The following is an 18,867-nucleotide window of genomic DNA, read 5'->3' as shown; positions in this document are numbered from 1 at the left end:
CTGGGAATTTACCCAACGGCCAGGATAAATCAAAGCAACCATTGATTGATGATAGGAGCTTTACAAATATAACAGCGTTCCCTCTAAACAGAGGATCCGGGCGCGGTGGAAGAAATCCTCGGTCGATTTGGCAGAAGCTTGAAGAAAAGGAATCCGATACACAATCCTACCATGACCGCGATGAAGATCCCAGCGTTGAAAGTCATCACCATCATCATCAGCAAGTAGCTCGTGATCACATAGGCGCCGTGGATCACCACCGCGAGCACAATCGCCACGATAGACTTGGGAGGATTTCTCGCGGGATCCTCGTCGCTGCTGGCTCCCTTCTCCAAATCCGGCGCGGAATAGGCGTTGGGCGAGGGCGAGGGGGCGAGGATGGTCGAGCGCTTGGCGGCGATCCATTCGTGGGCGATCGCGAACACCACGGCGAAGATGAGCGTGAGCGCGTAGAGGAGTGGAGTGTCGGGCACCCAGCCGGGGAAGAGGAGCGTGAATTTGATGTGCCAGAAGAAGCTCATGGGCGCCATCGCCATATGATCCATGCTTTTCCTTTCTCTCTTCTCTCCCCTCAAGAACACCTATTTTATAGCTAACCCAACCTTTTCTTGCCTTGTGGAGAAATTCCTTTCCAAGGACAAGGATATGGTCCACGTGGTCCACAACCTTTAAGCTTTGTACGGCAGGTAGGTCGTACGGTTAAAAATAACTACTTTGTACGGTAGTTAGATTGTACGGTCGAAACGACTACTTTGTACGGTATGTGGAACCCGGAGAAGGAGGTTTTGATTAGGGCTCTTCGCGAATGCAGCGCTGCGAGGGATGTGGGCGAGGGCGCGCGCCTCCACTGGCGCATCCGATCCAGCGCGCTGCTCAGCGGCGATCCCTTGCTCGGCAATCTCCTCGTCGACATGTATGGCAAATGCGGCAGCGCCGACGCCGCGCGGGGCGTCTTCGATTCCATGCCGCGCAGGAACCTCTTCTCGTGGACGATCATGCTGGCGAGCTATTGCCACAACAGGTGCGTGGATCAGGCCAGGGATCTTTCGCGCAGGATGCCCTTCCACGATCCAATCGCTTGCAACGCGCTCCTCTCGGCCTATACCCACAAGGGGCATCTGGAAGAAGCGAAGTCTCTCTTTGATGAGATGGAGTCTCGCGATGTTATTACCTGGAGCGCCATGGTGCAAGGATTTCAAGAGAATGGGAAGCTTGACGAAGCGGCCGTGGTGTTTGAGAGATCCCCCCGGCGAAACGTTGTGACTTGGAACTCCATGCTAGCTGCAAATGCCCAGTCCGGCGATTTCGAGTCTTGCAAAGAGTTTTTTGATGGCATGCCAGAGCGAAGCGTGGTAAGCTGGACGACGGTGGTTTCATCCTCGGCCGAGTTCGTGAGCTCCGAAAAGGTGGTGAGTTTTTTCCAGAGAATGCCAATGCATGACGCTATTTCGTTTAACTCGCTCGTTGCTGTTCTAGGCCAGAATGGGGAACTCGCTGCCGCCGAGAGCCTCTTCCGCGATCTCCCGGAGCGAAACGTGGTGACTTGGAACTCATTGGTGGCTGCCTGCGCTCAAGGTGGCGACATCGCGAAAACACAGTGTGCCTTCGACAAAATGCCGCAGTGGAATGTGGTCTCATGGACGACTCTCTGCCAGGCTCACTCGGACTGCGAGGACTTCGAACAGGCCAAACTTGTTTTTGATTCCTCCTATGCTCACAATGCTCGTTTGTTCACTGCAGTGATCTCGGCCTCACAGAAGGGCCACCTTTTGGAAGCAAAAGAGGCCTTTGACAAGATGCCCGAGCAAGACGTGGTCTCCTCCACGGCTCTCATGGTGGCTTTCTCGCGAAATGGAGAGGTCGAACAGGCCAAGTCAATGTTTGATACTATGCCGGAGAGAAACGTTATCTCGTGGACGGCTTTGGTCCAAGCTTACGCTCAGCTTGGCGATCTCCAGCAAGGTAAGCAAGCCTTCGATCTAATGCCGATGACCAACGTTCTCTCGTGGAATTCCATGATCTCGGTGTGCGACCAGAGTGGAAATCTCGTCCAAGCTGAGGAGCTCTTTGATGCAATGCCCGAGAGGGATCTAGCGTCCTGGAATGCGATCGTGGTGGCTAACCACAGACACGGAACAACCAACGAGGTGAAGACTTTGATAGAACAGATGCCAAATCCATCGTCTGTGTTGTGGACTTTGGTTGCAGGACACGCTCAGCAGGGAGATCTCGACGAAGCAAGAAGAGTTTTCCACAAGATCTCGAGGCCAGATGCTTACTGCTGGAACGTCATGCTCGCTGCTTATGTCAATGGAGCGCGGGGAGCCTGCGCGATCGAGCTTTTCCGTGAGATGGATCTGGAAGGTGTGAAGCAAGAGGAAGGATCTTACTTGCACGTCTTAACAGCGTGCAGCCATGCAGGAATGGTGGAAGATGGTGTGAAATACTTTGTGTCCATGGCTGAGGACTATGGTTTGAGGCCAGAGAAGGAACACTTTGGAGCGATGATCGATTTGCTTGGAAGAACGGGGAGATTGAAAGAGGCCGAGGACGTCGCGAGAGACATGCCTTCACCAGCCAGTGAAGTTGTGTGGGGGATTTTGCTGGGAGCTTGTAAAACTCACGACGATTTCGAGAGGGGGACTAGAGCTGGAGAGAGGGCCTTAGACTCAACGTCGTCGACAATAACTTCTTCCTATGTTTTGCTCTCAAACATTTGTTCATCACTGTAGATACACTTTTCGGTAATGGACAAATTCAAAAAGTGCGAAATATTTGCATTTTATTAAAGCTTTTTGTAAAGAAAAATGAAATTTGCTAAAGGTTTGGAACCTAACAAAATGTTGTTGAAGAATGTTCTGATAATGCTGTGATCCTTGTAACAATGTTTCTAATGCTTGTCTAACAGTATCCCAATTATCAAGATCTCCATTAGGATTAGCAGCACAATTTGCAAAATTATTTTCAATTGAATATAAACCCAAATACTAAGACCAACGTTTAAATAATCATAAAAGCCATCATCTACCAGTAGCAAAGTACCAAACATATGCTGACCCCTTGCAATAAGCAATGATGGTATCATAGCACTGATGGAGTTTATAATTATTTATATATTTGTTTTGTTTATTTAAGTTTTTTTAGTGGGTGGATACTTTAATATGCCTCATCAATATTTACAAACAGGATTGTTTATTATATCTCTAAAAGAAAATTGTGATTTAACATTATATTGAAAATATAAATAAATAGTCCACACAAACAGCAGAGGCAAAAGTTGTATTTTAAGATTACAATTAGATGAAAATTTAGTATTATATTCTGGAGATAGTAAACCTATATAGTCTCAAAATACTTACTGTGGAACTAAATATTATTTTGAAGATACTACTCTTACATTACAAAATTATTGTAATTTATTATTATATAATAAATAGCAAAAATACTTCTAAATACCTAAATCCTATATCTAAATGTGCTACACATACAAGTCCATGTGAATAATAGTGTATTAGTAGAATGCTATTATTTAAAATTTAAATCTTAAAAAATTCATAATATGAGGGCCAAATGTATAACAATGATGCATAGTGGGATTTTTGGACTAATCAAATATACGTGTTTTCTGTATTTCATACATTCACATTAATAAATGAGTAACAACTTTCTCATCCTTTGAATCTAGAGTAACAATTAATGTAATTGTTTAATGTTATATGGATGTAATTAAATAATTAAACTCAATTGATAGTAATATTCATGGTATATGGTGTAGCCCCTCCTACTTTTATTACTAATTTATAAACAACTAGAAAGAATAATTTGAGAAATGATTCATAAAAGTTTAAATATAGAGGGTATATGAATAAGAGTGGACCCCTCTTTTCAATTAATTAAGGGTTTTGGGGTACTTAAAATAAAATATTTTTGGGTTTGAATAATAGTTAATGACCTTTTAGAAAGTCTAAATTTAAGAACTTACATTTGATATTAAAGAAGTTTTAGATCTAACTCTGTTAGTTGGCTAAGGAAATCTTAAATATCAATCATCAAACCAATTCTAAGGATGATAAGTCATAGTGATTGCTATCTATCATTCTTGGTATGATGCCCAATATTTACACAAGTTTCCCATATATCTTAAAAGGATGATATTGTAATGGTATAATGGTTTGAATGTAGGCACTCATGCAGGTTGGAGCCTTCTCTTAAACATCTTTAAATATGCATTTAGACATGTTGATGATTATGATAATTCCTTCTAGCAATTGTATCATTTCTATCAAGAGTGTGAACTAAGCTGAAGAGTTGAGCTTGTGAGTTGAGTTAAATTTTCAATTATAATTTAATAAACCTAATAATTTTACAACTCTCTACATATTATATAGACTTCTTGTTCTAACAATTTAAATATTAATTATATGCCATAATAGGGATGTTTGTTAAAACAGAAAATAAGATGTTTTTAGAAAAGTATTCTTGTCATTTCCTTAAATCTGTATTCTCCTTTCTAGCTAATAAATGTTAGGTTTGTCAGAATTTAAAAATTATCAATTTTGAAATAAAATTCTATGTAAAGCTATATAACTATTTGAAAGGAAAAAAAACAACCATTTATGTACATTTGTTACATATAAAATAGAGATTTAGTTCATCTTTAAAATACTTTTTTGAAGGGTTAGTTATACTATATTGTCTAGAATTTATAGATCTTCATTTGCACTGTTATTCGAAAAGAGGGAAGCACACATAAATGTTTATGGGTTTTAATGTTGGTAATTTTAACTCTTGCAATCTTTCTTCTCAAAGTAGTAATTCAAGGGCTAAAAGCTGTAATACTCATCCCATTGTATAACACAACTAAACCATACAAGAGAAAGAAAGAGAGGATAGTAAAGATAATGATTATGAGTTAAAGATAAATACAATAACAAAGGGTGAAATAATTAAGTGAAAAAGAATGATCTCCTACTTGTTTTAGAAAACTATAATTCTGTGACTTTCAAAGAATGTATTATATGTTTCTTAGCTTCAAATGGAAATGATGGTGATGATCAATATAATGGTATATATGCTCTCATGACACGCTGCAATATCACATACCCGAAAGACTATCATGAAATAATTTTTGAAATGGTAAAAGACAAAAATGGAGACACATGAGTACTATGGGTAGTATTGCAAAAAGAACATGTGCAAGTATATGAAATAAAAAATGAAATGAAAAAATAATTTTTATTAATTATATAAAGTATAATAAGTATATATTATTGATAGAGAATAATCTTGGAAAATCTAGTTAGCTCCAAAAGTCTTTTGCAACTCAACAATAGTAAGGCTTGTTTGGTGTATATGAATACCCCCACTTTAGTGTAAGGAACCAACTCGCTGAGGTGTCGTAGGCTAAAAAAACCCCGAAAGCATGACTAAAATGACAAAGAGTTCATCGGATGGGACCAAGTCAAAGATCGAGTCCAAGACCAACTCGGAGACCGAGTTCGAGATAGAGTCCGAAATCGAGTCCGAGGCCGACTCGGGGAACGAGTTCGAGACCGAGTTCGAGACCGAGTCCGAGATCCGAAATCGGGTTCGAGACCGAGTCCGAGGTCGAGTCCGAGGTCGGGTCTGAGATCGGGTCCGAGATCGAGGTCGAGATCGAGTCCGAGACCGAATCCAAAGTCGGATCCGAAATCAAGTCCGAGATCGAGCCAGAGACTAAGTCCAAATACTAATACGGGTCAAGGGGTGAAAGCCCAAAGCGTGCGTCTCCCAGGGGGGGGGGGGGCTGCAGGGGGTTCCAAAAGTATAGTAAGGATAGTGAGGTCCAAGAACCAGTTTTGAAGGGACTCTCCAGTGGGGCTTCCAAACCGACTTGAGGTTGAGACTAGGACCGAGGGGCCTTGGGTGGGAGTGAGTATGGACTTGGTTGGTGCCGGAGGGGCCATCCAAGGAAGTGCTCAAGAGTAGCTCCCACTCCTGAAAGGGAAACTGATTTCGGTGCTTTCGGCTCATGTGGAGTGGTGCCCCACTTGAGTACCATGTGGCTCATTGGTCCTCGCCCTTCCTAGGGGCTTGGGCCTTCCTTCGGGATGGAAGTGGGGGGGTAGAGGTACCCATACCGGGCCGCTAGGCCACGGTGTTTCGCCCCGGCGTCCCGAAGCTAGTGTTGCACTCAAGACTTGGGATTTAGAGGGTCCCATGATCAAGTCTTATGGTACCAAGGGATGTTAGGAACCTGGAAGCTTGGTGTGCTTGGCTGCTTGTGCTTGCGGGGAGTGTAGCCGAACCTTAAGTCCAGTCTAACCTGGGGAGGGGGATTGAGAGAGATTGGGAATCCGTGAATGGATGGCTAACACTCTGTTGCTCGTGCAGTGAGTAGTTGAAACCAAGTAGGACCAAGTAGGAGTTAGTACCATAGGCGAGAACCTTGGTGAGGGAACTTAGCAAAAGCCAAGGCAGTGTCGGACGGATAGACGAGTTAAGCTGGCAAATTGGAAAGGAAAAATTTGTGGCTGACAATTTGGTATCGGAGCCTTTTCCTCAGTTCTAGCAAAGGATAGAGGCGGATTGCTGGGAGATGGCAAGGGTAGGGCGTAAGCGAACCCAGGCGGAGACAGAACCTCCGCCAGAGTTGGAGCCTCCGGTCGAACAAGAGGCTATGGATGAGGAATCCTTGCATAAGGAAGACTTTAGTGAGGAAACTTCTAAACAGGAGTCCGGTGGTGAGGTTCGGTCATCCAAGGCTCGATTGGACATGCTAAAAGGACAGTTGGCACAGACCAATGCCCTACTGGAGACTCTCGTATGCAAGCTAAAGCATGACGAGAAGCGGAAGAAAAAGAGAAAGATTGCGGATGCTGGCAGTGCAGAAGGTGCGGACCCTTCGGTAGGGACTGAGGCAGAACCAAACAAGGTCGAACAGACCAAAGTAGAATCAATCCCTCAGGCAGTTCCCAAGTACAAACCAAAGCCCCCACCGGTCTTCAAGGGAGTGAATGACTATAAGGTGGTGGAGGATTGGTTTTACGATATGGAGGACTACTTCCGAGCGTTGCGATTACCGAGCTCGGAGAAGGTCCAATGTGCAAAACCATACTTGGCAGATAATGCCAAGTCTTGGTGGAGAACGACGGAGGCCAACGAAGGACCAGTGGCCACTTGGGACATGATGAAGGCGAGGATCCACGCAACATACGTTCCTCTGAATGCCACTCTGCATCTGAGAGATGAGCTGAGTAGGCTAAAGCAGACTGGAACCATCCAGGAATATGTGAATGGGTTCATGGCAAAGAGGATACTTGTCACGGACATGGGGGATATGGATGCGTTCCATGCCTTCATTTCAGGTTTGCAAACTTGGGCTCGCGGTGAGGTGATGCGCTGGAACCCGACCAACTACAAGGAAGCGTTGGATGCGGCCATCAAGGTGCACTTCAACGATAATTTGTGAAAAGGGAACACGACGGGGTTGGGAGCCACATTTAGCAAAGGGGCCAAACCAAGGGGAACGTATAGCAGGGGAAAATTCAAGAGTTTCTCTAAGAATGAGTCCTCGGGGTTCCGGAAAGGCAAATCCGGTGGTCAGCGAGCGAGTACGTGGGGAAGTCAAGCGAAAAAAGACAAACCCACGGATAAGAAGGTCAAGTCATATAGCAGCGTGGGAAACAACGTATGCTACAACTGCGGTGAAGCGGGACACTTTTCAAGGGAATGTCCCTACTCGAAGAAGGCCAGAGCCAATATGGCCATCAAGTTGGGTGAAGTCCAAACCGAGGTATGTGATCCAGTCTCTAACTCAAAGTTACTCATTACATGAGCAACTTTGGTAGAGAGTCGTTCGCGACATCTACTAGCCCTCCGAGGGAAGCTCGGAGGTAGCTTTGTTAAGATCTTTATTGACACGGGTGCTTCAGATAATTTTGTGGCTGCAGACATAGTCCGGCAAGCCGGACTAACGGTGCAACGGCTAGGCGAACCAAGGACTATAGAGTTTGTTCAAGGTAGCCAAAGCACCGATGAGGTACTTCGACAAGCGAGAGTCGAAGTAGGGACATGGAAAGTAGACATGGATTTCACCGTGTTGGATATGGCGGGATTTGATGTGATCTTCGGAATGGATGGTTCAATCGGTTCGTGGTAGCCCTGCATGGACAAGGTAGGAACCTTGTGGTACTGGCGAATGCCTAAGGAAGAAGATCTAGGGTGGAGGCCCAGGATCTAAAGGTAGGGCAAAGCAAAGCCAAAGAATCCTGCTTAAACCTGGTGTCCACGAGAGGACAACTCACTAAAGGAACTAAGGTAGCATTTTTGTGCTTACTCTCGGTGAAGAGTGACAAAAAGACAGGAACGGAAGAAGTACCTTTAGTGATCCGACGGGTGTTGGACTAATTCCAGGATACCATGCCAGAGGAGTTACCGGTGGGGTTGCCCCCCGCACGATCAATAGAACATAAGATTGAGCTGGTCGAGGGTGCTGAGGCGGTGGTTCGTCCCCCCTATCATTTGAACGAAAAAGAACTCAAGGAGCTCAAGTGCCAATTAGAGGAGTTGGTGGACAAAGGGTATGTTAGGTTGAGCAAGTCGCCGTATGGGGCACCGGTGTTATTTATGAAAAAGAAAAATGGATCTATGCGCATGTGCATAGATTACCGGTTGCTCAACAAGTATACAAAGAAGAACAAGTACCCTTTGCCAAGGATTGAGGACCTATTCGATAGGTTGGGAAAGGCAAAATACTTCTCGAGGATTGACCTAAGGTCAGGATACTACAAGATCAGGGTAGCTGAGGAAGATGTCGAGAAGACAACCTGTCGAACGAGGTATGGGAACTTTGAGTTTTTGGTGATGCCCTTTGGGCTGTGCAATGCACCGGCAACGTTTTCGGCGTTGATGAACCACATCTTTGTACCATATCTGGATCACTTCGTGGTTGTCTATATCGACGACATCCTGATCTATAGTGAGACGCTAGAGGAGCATGCCGAACACTTGGCGAAGGTGTTTGAGAAACTAAGGGAACACAAACTGTATGCTAAAGAGAGCAAATGTGACTTTGCTCAACAAGAGGTAAAGTTTCTCGGGCATGTGGTGGGCTAGGACGGGCTCAAGGTGGACCCGGAGAAGGTCCAAGCGATCTAGGAATGGGAGCGACCATCGAATGTACATGAGTTCAGGGCGTTCTTGGGGCTATGCAACTACTACCAAAAGTTTATCAGACACTATTCGAGAGTAGCCCTGCCCTTAACGGACCAAACAGGAAAAGGGAAGATGGTATGGACAGCGGAATGTGAGGCGGCATTCGTCCACCTCAAAGGGAAGTTGAGGAAGGCTCCCGTGTTGGCATTACCAGACTTTGGTAGGGACTATGAGGTAGAAACGGATGCTTCGGACTTTGCGTTGGGTGCAGTTTTGAAGCAAGACAACCATCTAGTAGCGTTCTTCTCGAAGAAGTTAGACAAGGCTCAACGGAAGTGGCCTGCCCACGAGAAGGAATTGTTTGCGGTGGTCAAGGCACTCAAGGAGTGGCGACACTACCTTGGGAGACACTTCAAGGTTTACATGGATAATGTGGCAACGAAACACTTCTTGTCACAGCCCGACCTGAGAGGGAAACAAGGTCGGTGGGCCAATGCCTTGGCCGAGTTTGATTGCGAGATTCTGTACAAGCCTGGGAAGAGCAACATCGTGGCGGATGCGCTAAGTCGAAAAGCGAGCTTGAGGTTGGCAATATCCAGCGCAACAACAACCTTCTGGGATGATGTGCGGACAGCATATGAGAACGATGGTCTAGCACAAGAAGTGTTGGTGAGGAATCTGGAGGCACGGGAAGCTCACCAGAGAGGTGAGCTGCCAACGGAAAAGAAAACGGGCTATGCAGAACGCAACAGACTCATCTATTACAAGCAAACGAGGGTGTATGTTCCAGAAGGGGAACTAAGGAAGGTAACCTTAGAAGAGTGTCATGACGGACCTCTTGCGGGACACGGCGGAGTGCCCAAGACGATGGGCTTACTCAAGAGGAAGTACTATTGGCTAGATATGGTTAAGGATGTCCAAGACTATGTAAAGACATGTCCAACATGTCAGCAGGTCAAAGCCGTGACTAAAGCTAGTGGGGGCTTGTTGCAAAGCATCCCAATTCCAGATCGTCCGTGGAAATGTCTTATGATGGATTTCATCACAGGACTTCCCCCAAGCGAGGGGTTTGATGCGATATTCGTGGTGGTGGACCGATTTTCGAAAATGGCACATTTCATACCCACCACAACAGAAGTGGATGCGGAAGGTGTGGCGAAGCTATTCTTCGAACAAGTGGTTCGAGTACGGGGAAGGCCAGAAGAGATCATCTTAGATCGAGATAAGATCTTCACTAGTAGATTCTAGAGGACTCTCTTGGAACAGTATCGCACCAAGTTGAAATTCAGCACAGCTTATCACCCACAGACAGGTATGGGGTATTAAGTAAAGTTTAGTGGCACTAACACTTCTTGACAGACGGATAAACAGAAAGGGTGAATAGGCAGCTGGAGGATTATTTGCGATGCTATGTCTCGGGAGACCAGACCGATTGGGTAAGTCATTTGGGACTTGCGGAAATGTGTTATAACAACTCACCACATTTGAGTATCGGGGTGAGTCCATGGGAAGTCATCAATGGGCGAGCTATTGAAGGTCCTGTGGAACTCGGCATGGCCGAGTATCATGGAGAGTTACCCGCAGTGGAGGCATTCACGGCGGAAAGACTCAACATTTGGAATCTAGTGAGGGATTCCTTGGAACGGGCTCAACAAAGGCAAACTAAGTACGCGAACCAGAAGCGCCGGGATGTAGAGTTCCAAGCTGGGGAGAAGGTGTGGCTGAACACTAAGAACCTCAGGCTACCAAGTGGGATCAGCCGGAAGTTGACCCAAAGGTAAAAATGCATGTATTCCTGTAAATGAATTAATCTTGAGTTCCTTAAGCAGGTTTGCAAGGCCTTACGAGATTGAGGCTCGAATCGGTAAAGTGGCTTACCGACTCCGACTTCCTCGAGAGATGGGGAAGATGCATCCCGTGTTCCACGTGAACTTACTCAAGCCGTATTTTGAGGATCCGCTTCGCAAGGACCAAGTAAGACCTTTACCTGAGGTTATCCAAGGGGAAGAGGAATACGAAGTCGAGGCCATCCTCAATGCGTGCAAGAGCAAGCGACAAGGACGTGAGGTGAGAGAGTTCCATGTGAAGTGGAAAGGATTTCCACACTGCGAAGCAACATGGGAACCGGAGGAAAACCTAGCGAACGCGTGAGATCTAGTGGAGGAATTTCTGCAAGGCAGAACTCTATGTACTTATGCAAAGTTCAATTAAAGTATCAATTTGTGAAGTTGAGCAATGGCATATGTTGGGACCCGAAGGCGCGCTGAAGGTAAGCTAATTAGCATGGGTTAGCTAGGTCGACCAGGCGTAAGGAGCTACGCCCGACTCCCTGTAGGTGTCGCGCATGTGACTTCGGGTATCGAAAGTTACCTGTCGACTAGTCCTTACGGACACTCTTACCTTACTGCCACGATGGCAGGAGGTCGGTATTGCTGGGCCTGTTATCAGTCTCCGCCTAAGCTAGTTGAGAAACTGGTCTTCGCGTGTGCACTTGACCAGATGGGCATAAGGATGGAATTCCTACGTGCTATTTGTCAAGCATACTTGACCTGGTTAGAGAAACTCATTCGTTGACTTGCACTTGCTAGTGTTGGGAACCCCCGTGATATTGAGCTTGGTCCCTCAATATTGCTAGATGATAGCTTACCGTGTCTGCCAAACACCCTCGCTATCATGCCCTTTGTGTTGGTCTCATTTCGGTCCCAAATGCTATTTATGGGAAGTGTCCAGATTTGCTCATTTGGCATATCTACGGAATGTAGAGATCGTCCTGAACACAATGGTGTTCGTCCCATGTCCAAATTCGCAATCTAGGGACATTCCATATTTAGTAAGTTTCGAGCTTGTCCCAGAGACTAACTCCTGATACTAAGGGAGGCTTGGGGTGAAAGCCCAAAGCGTGTGTTCCTCAAGGGGGGGGGGATATAGGGGGTTCCAAATGTATAGTAGGGATAGTGGGTAGGTCGGGCATGGCCGACCAACCTGAGGCATAGTCTAGCTCCCGCTTGCGTGCCTGTCCTTGTTCTGCGTCCGGCTTGGGTCTAAGCCCAAGTTCCATTCCATGCTAGTTGGTGGAGTACCCATGTCCTCGCGTTAGGCCACCGGTATGCTGAAATAGCGCCAGACTCCGTTTGGCTCCGTTTTGCGTGCTGGTCCTGGCATTGGGATGCTGGTTACTCTAGGACTGTTCCAAGTCGCTCCGGGCTCCTGTCCCTTCGCTCCTTGGGCTTCATGCTTGGGAGTGGCTCCGTGGTTCGGTTCCGTCACTCCTTGGCTCCATGTTTGGGAGTTTGGCACCGTTCCTTCGTTCAGTGGCCCAAGGCCCTGAACCTCGGGTTCCCGTGGACACGTGGCATGGACACGTGGCATGTGACACGTGGCATTTGTCACGTGGCACAAGGAGGGTTTAGGTTCCGCTTCGTGGTGTTATCCTATGGTAAATCACCATAGGATAAAGGGTCAAAACCACGTGCGCTACATTTGGTATCAGAGGATGAGTCTCAGCGAGTACTATTCAATGAGATTGGGCAACTAGTCTCGTTGCATACGCAGAGATGAAAACGATGATCCGAGTGGGTACACATTTGGTGCAAAGGGTTCGCAATTGTTCCTTGGGTATGGATTTGGTTACCTTTTGTACCTAATAATGTGAGCTTGCTCTTGGGCTCATAGGATGGATTTGAGATGCTCCGTTAGCACGAGTTTACGCTTGGGCTCGTGAGTGAAGCACATTAGCAACTCGAGATTAAACTTTGGGTTGGCAGGATTAATGTTAGGCTATCGGTGGTTCCATGAGTTGTTCCGTGTACCGTTGGTAAAAGCAAACCTTCCCTGAGTTTGCTATGAGTGGCAAATAGGCTGGTCCGTAGCTGTTTAGCACGGCACTAGTAGATCCTTCCTAGGCATGATTACAAGTGGATCAATCAAGACTGTAGGGATTAGTCTATTGATTCAAGTAATCATTGCCGTGCTCTCTCATAAACTTTTCTTGGATTGGACTGAAAGCAGTGCGAACGCAAGTTTGAGGTTTAGTCAAAGATGAGACCGAAAAGAGAGTTATCAGGGACGAAGGATCAAACACGTAAATCATCTTTTCTTCTTGGAGAGATGATTTGCAACGAGGTGTGACTCATTGCTCGTGTTCACATTATGCAATCAAGAGTCCCTATCTTAATGCATGTTGGAAATGATAGTCTTACAAATGGTGAGTTGTGGGATGGATAGCGGTGAAGCGCTAAACCATTTTGTCTAGGTTTGCTATGGGAAGACTTGGGTTGCAATGCTCAATTCTTTTTCGGGGAACCTAGCTATTGCTCCTTGAGTAGCTTAGTGTTGGGTTAAGTTTTGAGTTTGATCGGATAGCGAGTGGTATGGGCTTGTCTGTGTTGTGAACAAAAGTTAGTGGTGTTGGGTGTTATAGATCTCTATCGGTAGAGTGTGGCATTTATGTTGCATTTTGTCGAATCGAGTTGACACTTGATACTCACATAAACCTTTGAAGTAATGACATTGGCATTGCTCGTGGTGTTGCTCAATTGGTGATCAAGTCATTGTGATTTCTATATCATATCCATGTGATAATGAGCAATGTGTTTACGAAGTTGCTTGGGTAAACGATGATCAACCCCAAAGTGGTTGATGGTGAAGCTAGTCTACTTGCACGAAGTAGCATTGTAGTAGCTTTGACTGGATTCTCAGTGGTGGTCCATTATGCTAAGCTTGTTTCCTTGAGAGTTGCCCATAACGTGTTGGAAGAAGGTTATAGCATTCATTTGCTATAGCTCATCAGTTGATCCGTTAGCACTTGGAGTAGATTGCTGGATGGAGAAAGTGTGTAGTTGAAGCATTGACATTGCTAACACTTGTGTTAGTGGAAGTGATATTGTTGTTTCAAGTGATGAGGATTTTCCTTAGAGCTTGATTTTCCATGTCATTTTTCTTGTTAGTGTTTTAGCTTCACATTGGATCTTGAAGGTGGTTGAAGAAGAGTGTTAGTGCAATGTGGATATCCAAAGATGTGGTCTTCGTGATCAAGCCTTGGATGTTCCATTTGCATTTTATGGATGTCGGTGTTAGATGTCGAAAGTATGGGCAAAAAGAGATGTTCGATGCTTAAGCATACTATGGGTCATGAGAATTTGTGTTGAAGTGAACCTATGTGAAGTTGTTAGTAGGAGGAAGTTGGTTGAGTCTTGAAAGTTTGCATTCTTGGACTGAGAGTTATTCTTTCTCTAGGATTGGAAGATTTTCCACAAATTTTCTTAGACTTTTCTAATGGCTGATCTGTTATCACTTTGCTCGAAAACCATTCCGTTTTCATAAGCCAATACAAACTAGTGAAGGGGTTGGAGTTGACTTCGGTTAGCTTAGACCTTAGTAGATAGTTTGTATGATGCAGCCCAAAAGGGATGCTAACTTTTGGGGCTAAGGCAATTGAGTTGGATAGAGTCTGGAGTTAGTGTAGAAAAGTGGCTGTTGCGCTTTTCTAAGAAACGTGACTCTTGTGCCTTTCTTCTGTAGCGTTATGCTTAGTGGCAAATTGCACTTGGCAATTTGTTAGACTCTATGAGAGTAGTGAGCTCTCACTGATCTTGACTTGGACTTGGTGGTCCTGCGCCTTGGCTGAGGATAGTGATGTCCAACTTAGTTGTTTGAGTTTGAGATGTTAGTACCCGTACTATAGCTTTGTTTATAAGGAGGTTGTGTACTGATATGGATCCATCATATGGTCTTCACTTTAGTTTCGACTGAGTGTTGATTATGCATAGCTAGCCTCTTCAAGGCATGCTCAGAGCTAGTGACTAAATGCATTGGTGAGCTTATCGCGGTTGAGTTGGATTTGAGTGGTCATTTAGTTCGTGCTTGTCTATGAAACTTTATCTCGTACCTGAGGTATCACGTTCATGTTGGACAAGTGTATGACTAAATGACGTGAGTTTAGTGTTTCGATCTCGTGAAAGCAAGTTGAAAAAGTGATGGTTAGTTGCTTTGCGACTAATGATTGCTTGTAGACTTCATCGAGGATTGTTTAACACTTGCTTCGCTCGATGAAGATTTAGCACTGATGGGTTTGCTTTACCGGATGGTGTTGCGGAGGATCGTATCGTTAGACTTACATGAGTTTACCATGTTGGTATGTTGATTCTACCTCTGTCGATATCAATTGGTTGCGTTTAGTTCATAGTGTTGGATTTCATGGAGTCTTGGACATGGTGATTCACTCCTTGAGGAAGTGTTATCTATAACTGAGTTTTGCTAAAGGATTGGTCTCGGTTACTAACTAAAGTATCTTCGACCTTGGTTAGCTTAGTTGCTAGAGAGCTTTGAGTGGTGATTCACTCGTGCTTTCTTCTAGCTTTGTTCTAGTGTTGATGGTATTGAAGTGATGCCTTATCGTTGACATTGTTGATGTTGAAATTTTAGTGAAATGAGATGTCTCTCTGCAAGATTGATGTCGAGCTTCATTAGTTTTGATAAAGATAGTGTTGATGATTTGGCTATGGCTTTGTGTTATTAGCATTCGTGCATTTGCTAGTTAGCAACTGTGTTGACGTTCAAATGAACTGAGTGACAAGTTTGAGTTAGTTGTGTTCTAGACGAGATTATTTAGTAAGGGTTAAGCTTTGGCTTTTCCTTGAAAAGTGATTTAGTCATGGACTATGCTAACTCTACAAGATGAAGAGTTAGTGATTGATATTGAAGATGTTGGTCCCTTGTTGGGTTTGCATTGGGATATATGAATCATTGATGATTCTTTTTGTGCTTGTTATGAAGTGAGTTACGTCTTGCTATGGATGGATTCATGGAGGATCGTTTGGTGATCACTTGTCCAGCATAGCTTCGTTATGCTTAGCTTTTGGATTGATGCAGACATGCTCTTCATTAGCTTTGCATTATGAAGTTTAGCTTATGGATGTGTTGAGGAGGATATTGTGGGTTGTACCATGATTTCTTCTTTAGCATTGAAGTTAGTTCATGCGAGACTCGTGATCATTGTTAGGCAAAAACTTCGCTATAGACTTCTTCGAGCTTTTGGTTCCTTGAGTTTTCATGCTTGTGGTCCATTTGTTTGAAGTTGTTGGGGAAGGCATTTTTGGCTCTTTAGCTTCAATGTTGAAGTTAGTATTTGCATATGGCAATCATTGGTGATGATTAACTATCATCTAGGATAGTTGATTATCCTTATCAAAAAGGCTTTGCTTGATTATTGTTGATATAGAATGATTTGCCATTCTTTGAGATGGTGGATTCTTTCTTCGATGATGATTATGCATTTCTCTATTGATAGGATGATTGATGATCTTTTATGGTAGTTAGTTGTTCTCTTTGATGGCTTGTGGCTTTTCGCAATATCACATGTTCTTTGTGATTTGCTCTGGATTGGTTTCTTAGGTTTGAGACATCAGTAGGATGTTGCTGACACTTGCTTCAGCAACTTGAGTTCCTTGGTATTGTTGGCTGGGATCTATTCAGATTAGCTTTTGTGATAGTTGGCAGGAATGAGTGTTTGTTGGTCTTACCACATTCATTCTCTTCTATTGATTGTTGCTCAAGTTAGTTTTGATAGATTTGGATGTTATTTCCTTTGGGTGATACATTCGTGAGCATTTTGCTTATCAGTCAATGATACTTTGTGTTCTTTGAGTTGTCTTTCGTAAGCTGTTTGGTATTCTATCTGCAATCTTTGATAGTTACGTTTGGTCATTGAGTTTTCTTGATAATACACTTGCTATTGAATTTTGTTGGATGGTCATTCCTATGTTTACCAATTTTGATGATCTTGGTGGTTCCTATCTACTATAATACTGGTTTATCAGATGATAACTTACTTGGAATACTTTTGTGTTCTAATCAACTTCGGGTATCGAAAGTTACCTGTCGACTAGTCCTTACGGACACTCTTACCTTACTGCCACGATGGCAGGAGGTCGGTATTGCTGGGCCTGTTATCAGTCTCCGCCTAAGCTAGTTGAGAAACTGGTCTTCGCGTGTGCACTTGACCAGATGGGCATAAGGACGGAATTCCTACGTGCTATTTGTCAAGCATACTTGACCTGGTTAGAGAAACTCATTCGTTGACTTGCACTTGCTAGTGTTGGGAACCCCCGTGATATTGAGCTTGGTCCCTCAATATTGCTAGATGATAGCTTACCGTGTCTGCCAAACACCCTCGCTATCATGCCCTTTGTGTTGGTCTCATTTCGGTCCCAAATGCTATTTATGGGAAGTGTCCAGATTTGCTCATTTGGCATATCTACAGAATGTAGAGATCGTCCTGAACACAATGGTGTTCGTCCCATGTCCAAATTCGCAATCTAGGGACATTCCATATTTAGTAAGTTTCGAGCTTGTCCCAGAGACTAACTCCTGATACTAAGGGAGGCTTGGGGTGAAAGCCCAAAGCGTGTGTTCCTCAAGGGGGGGGGGGGATATAGGGGGTTCCAAATGTATAGTAGGGATAGTGGGTAGGTCGGGCATGGCCGACCAACCTGAGGCATAGTCTAGCTCCCGCTTGCGTGCCTGTCCTTGTTCTGCGTCCGGCTTAGGTCTAAGCCCAAGTTCCATTCCATGCTAGTTAGTGGAGTACCCATGTCCTTGCGTTAGGCCACCGGTATGCTGAAATAGCGCCAGACTCCGTTTGGCTCCGTTTTGCGTGCTGGTCCTGGCATTGGGATGCTGGTTACTCTAGGACTGTTCCAAGTTGCTCCGGGCTCCTGTCCCTTCGCTCCTTGGGCTTCATGCTTGGGAGTGGCTCCGTGGTTCGGTTCCGTCACTCCTTGGCTCCATGTTTGGGAGTTTGGCACCGTTCCTTCGTTCAGTGGCCCAAGGCCCTGAACCTCGGGTTCCCGTGGACAAGTGGCATGGACACGTGGCATGTGACACGTGGCATCTGTCACGTGGCACAAGGAGGGTTCGCTTCGTAGTGTTATCCTATGGTAAATCACCATAGGATAAAGGGTCAAAACCATGTGCGCTACAGTAGGGATGTCGAATCCGTAGACGTATGCTACGGAGGTTGGGTTCGAGTCCCAACCCCCTAGTAAAGCAAGGCTGGGTTCAAGTCCCGACCCCATACTAGGGTGTGGTGAGGTGAGGAGTATAGGGACACCTATATTCTGTTGTCATGGGCTCTTGGCCGGGGAGGTTAACTTAGGCACACTGCTAAGTGGGGGGATGCCCCCGGAGACATGGTCAACAAGTCGTAGGATCAAAAGAGAGACGTTCGATGTGGGCATCGAACTTCTTCTATGGGTGGTGGAGTTGTAAGGAACCAACTTGCCGAGGTGTCGTAAGCTAAAGGAACCCCGAAAGCATGACCAAAATGATAAAGAGTTCATCGGATGGGACCAAGTTGAAGATTGAGTCCAAGACCAACTCGGAGACCGAGTTCGAGATAGAGTCCAAAATCGAGTCCGAGGCCGACTCGGGGACCGAGTTCGAGACCGAGTTTGAGACGGAGTCCGAGATCCGAAATCGGGTCCGAGACCGAGTCCGAGGTCGAGTACGAGGTCGGGTCCGAGATCGGGTCCGAGATCGAGTCCGAGATCGAGTCCGAGACCGAATCCGAAGTCAGATCCGAAATCGAGTCTGAGATCAAGCCAGAGACTAAGTCCAAATACTAATACGGGTCAAGGGGTGAAAGCCCAAAGCGTGCGTCTCCCAAGGGGGGGGGGGCTTGCAGGGGTTCCAAAAGTATAGTACGGATAGTGAGGTCCAGGAACCAGTTTTGAA

General features: G+C 45.3%; 3 protein-coding genes across 3 annotated transcripts; 2 read left to right on the top strand and 1 right to left on the bottom strand.

Annotated features, from left to right (window-relative positions):
* Nucleotides 1-25: 25 nt before the first annotated feature.
* Nucleotides 26-563, bottom strand: LOC112345163 (copper transporter 5-like). The gene has a single exon (XM_024671373.1). The coding sequence runs from the start codon at nucleotides 543-545 to the stop codon at nucleotides 84-86; it is 462 nt and encodes a 153-aa protein (XP_024527141.1). The 5' UTR covers nucleotides 546-563; the 3' UTR covers nucleotides 26-83.
* A 198-nt stretch (nucleotides 564-761) lies between these two features.
* LOC112345114 (pentatricopeptide repeat-containing protein At2g35030, mitochondrial-like) lies at nucleotides 762-2,790 on the top strand. Its single transcript, XM_024671194.1, has 3 exons — nucleotides 762-1,409; nucleotides 1,482-1,962; nucleotides 2,037-2,790. Exons 1-3 carry the CDS (start codon nucleotides 762-764, stop codon nucleotides 2,057-2,059), a joined length of 1,152 nt encoding a protein of 383 aa, XP_024526962.1. The 3' UTR covers nucleotides 2,060-2,790.
* On the top strand, nucleotides 2,076-2,732 carry LOC9652273 (pentatricopeptide repeat-containing protein At4g02750). Its single transcript, XM_002966439.2, has one exon. It carries the CDS (start codon nucleotides 2,076-2,078, stop codon nucleotides 2,730-2,732), a length of 657 nt encoding a protein of 218 aa, XP_002966485.2.
* Nucleotides 2,791-18,867: the final 16,077 nt, after the last annotated feature.

The sequence above is a fragment of the Selaginella moellendorffii genome, unplaced genomic scaffold, assembly GCF_000143415.4.
Source record: "Selaginella moellendorffii unplaced genomic scaffold, v1.0 SELMOscaffold_7, whole genome shotgun sequence".
NCBI classification, from domain to species: Eukaryota; Viridiplantae; Streptophyta; class Lycopodiopsida; order Selaginellales; family Selaginellaceae; genus Selaginella; species Selaginella moellendorffii.
This window is presented reverse-complemented; position numbering and strand designations above follow the sequence as displayed.

What these genes read in the sequence shown, in the direction of transcription:
- LOC112345163 (XM_024671373.1), bottom strand. Translation starts at nt 545, where the DNA reads ATGGATCATATGGCGATGGCGCCCATGAGCTTCTTCTGGCACATCAAA.
- LOC9652273 (XM_002966439.2), top strand. Translation starts at nt 2,076, where the DNA reads ATGCCCGAGAGGGATCTAGCGTCCTGGAATGCGATCGTGGTGGCTAAC.
- LOC112345114 (XM_024671194.1), top strand. Translation starts at nt 762, where the DNA reads ATGTGGAACCCGGAGAAGGAGGTTTTGATTAGGGCTCTTCGCGAATGC. An exon ending in TCGTGAGCTCCGAAAAGGTG is followed by an intron (nt 1,410 to 1,481) that starts GTGAGTTTTTTC and finishes GTTCTAGGCCAG; the next exon opens with AATGGGGAACTCGCTGCCGC. An exon ending in GCTTGGCGATCTCCAGCAAG is followed by an intron (nt 1,963 to 2,036) that starts GTAAGCAAGCCT and finishes GTGTGCGACCAG; the next exon opens with AGTGGAAATCTCGTCCAAGC.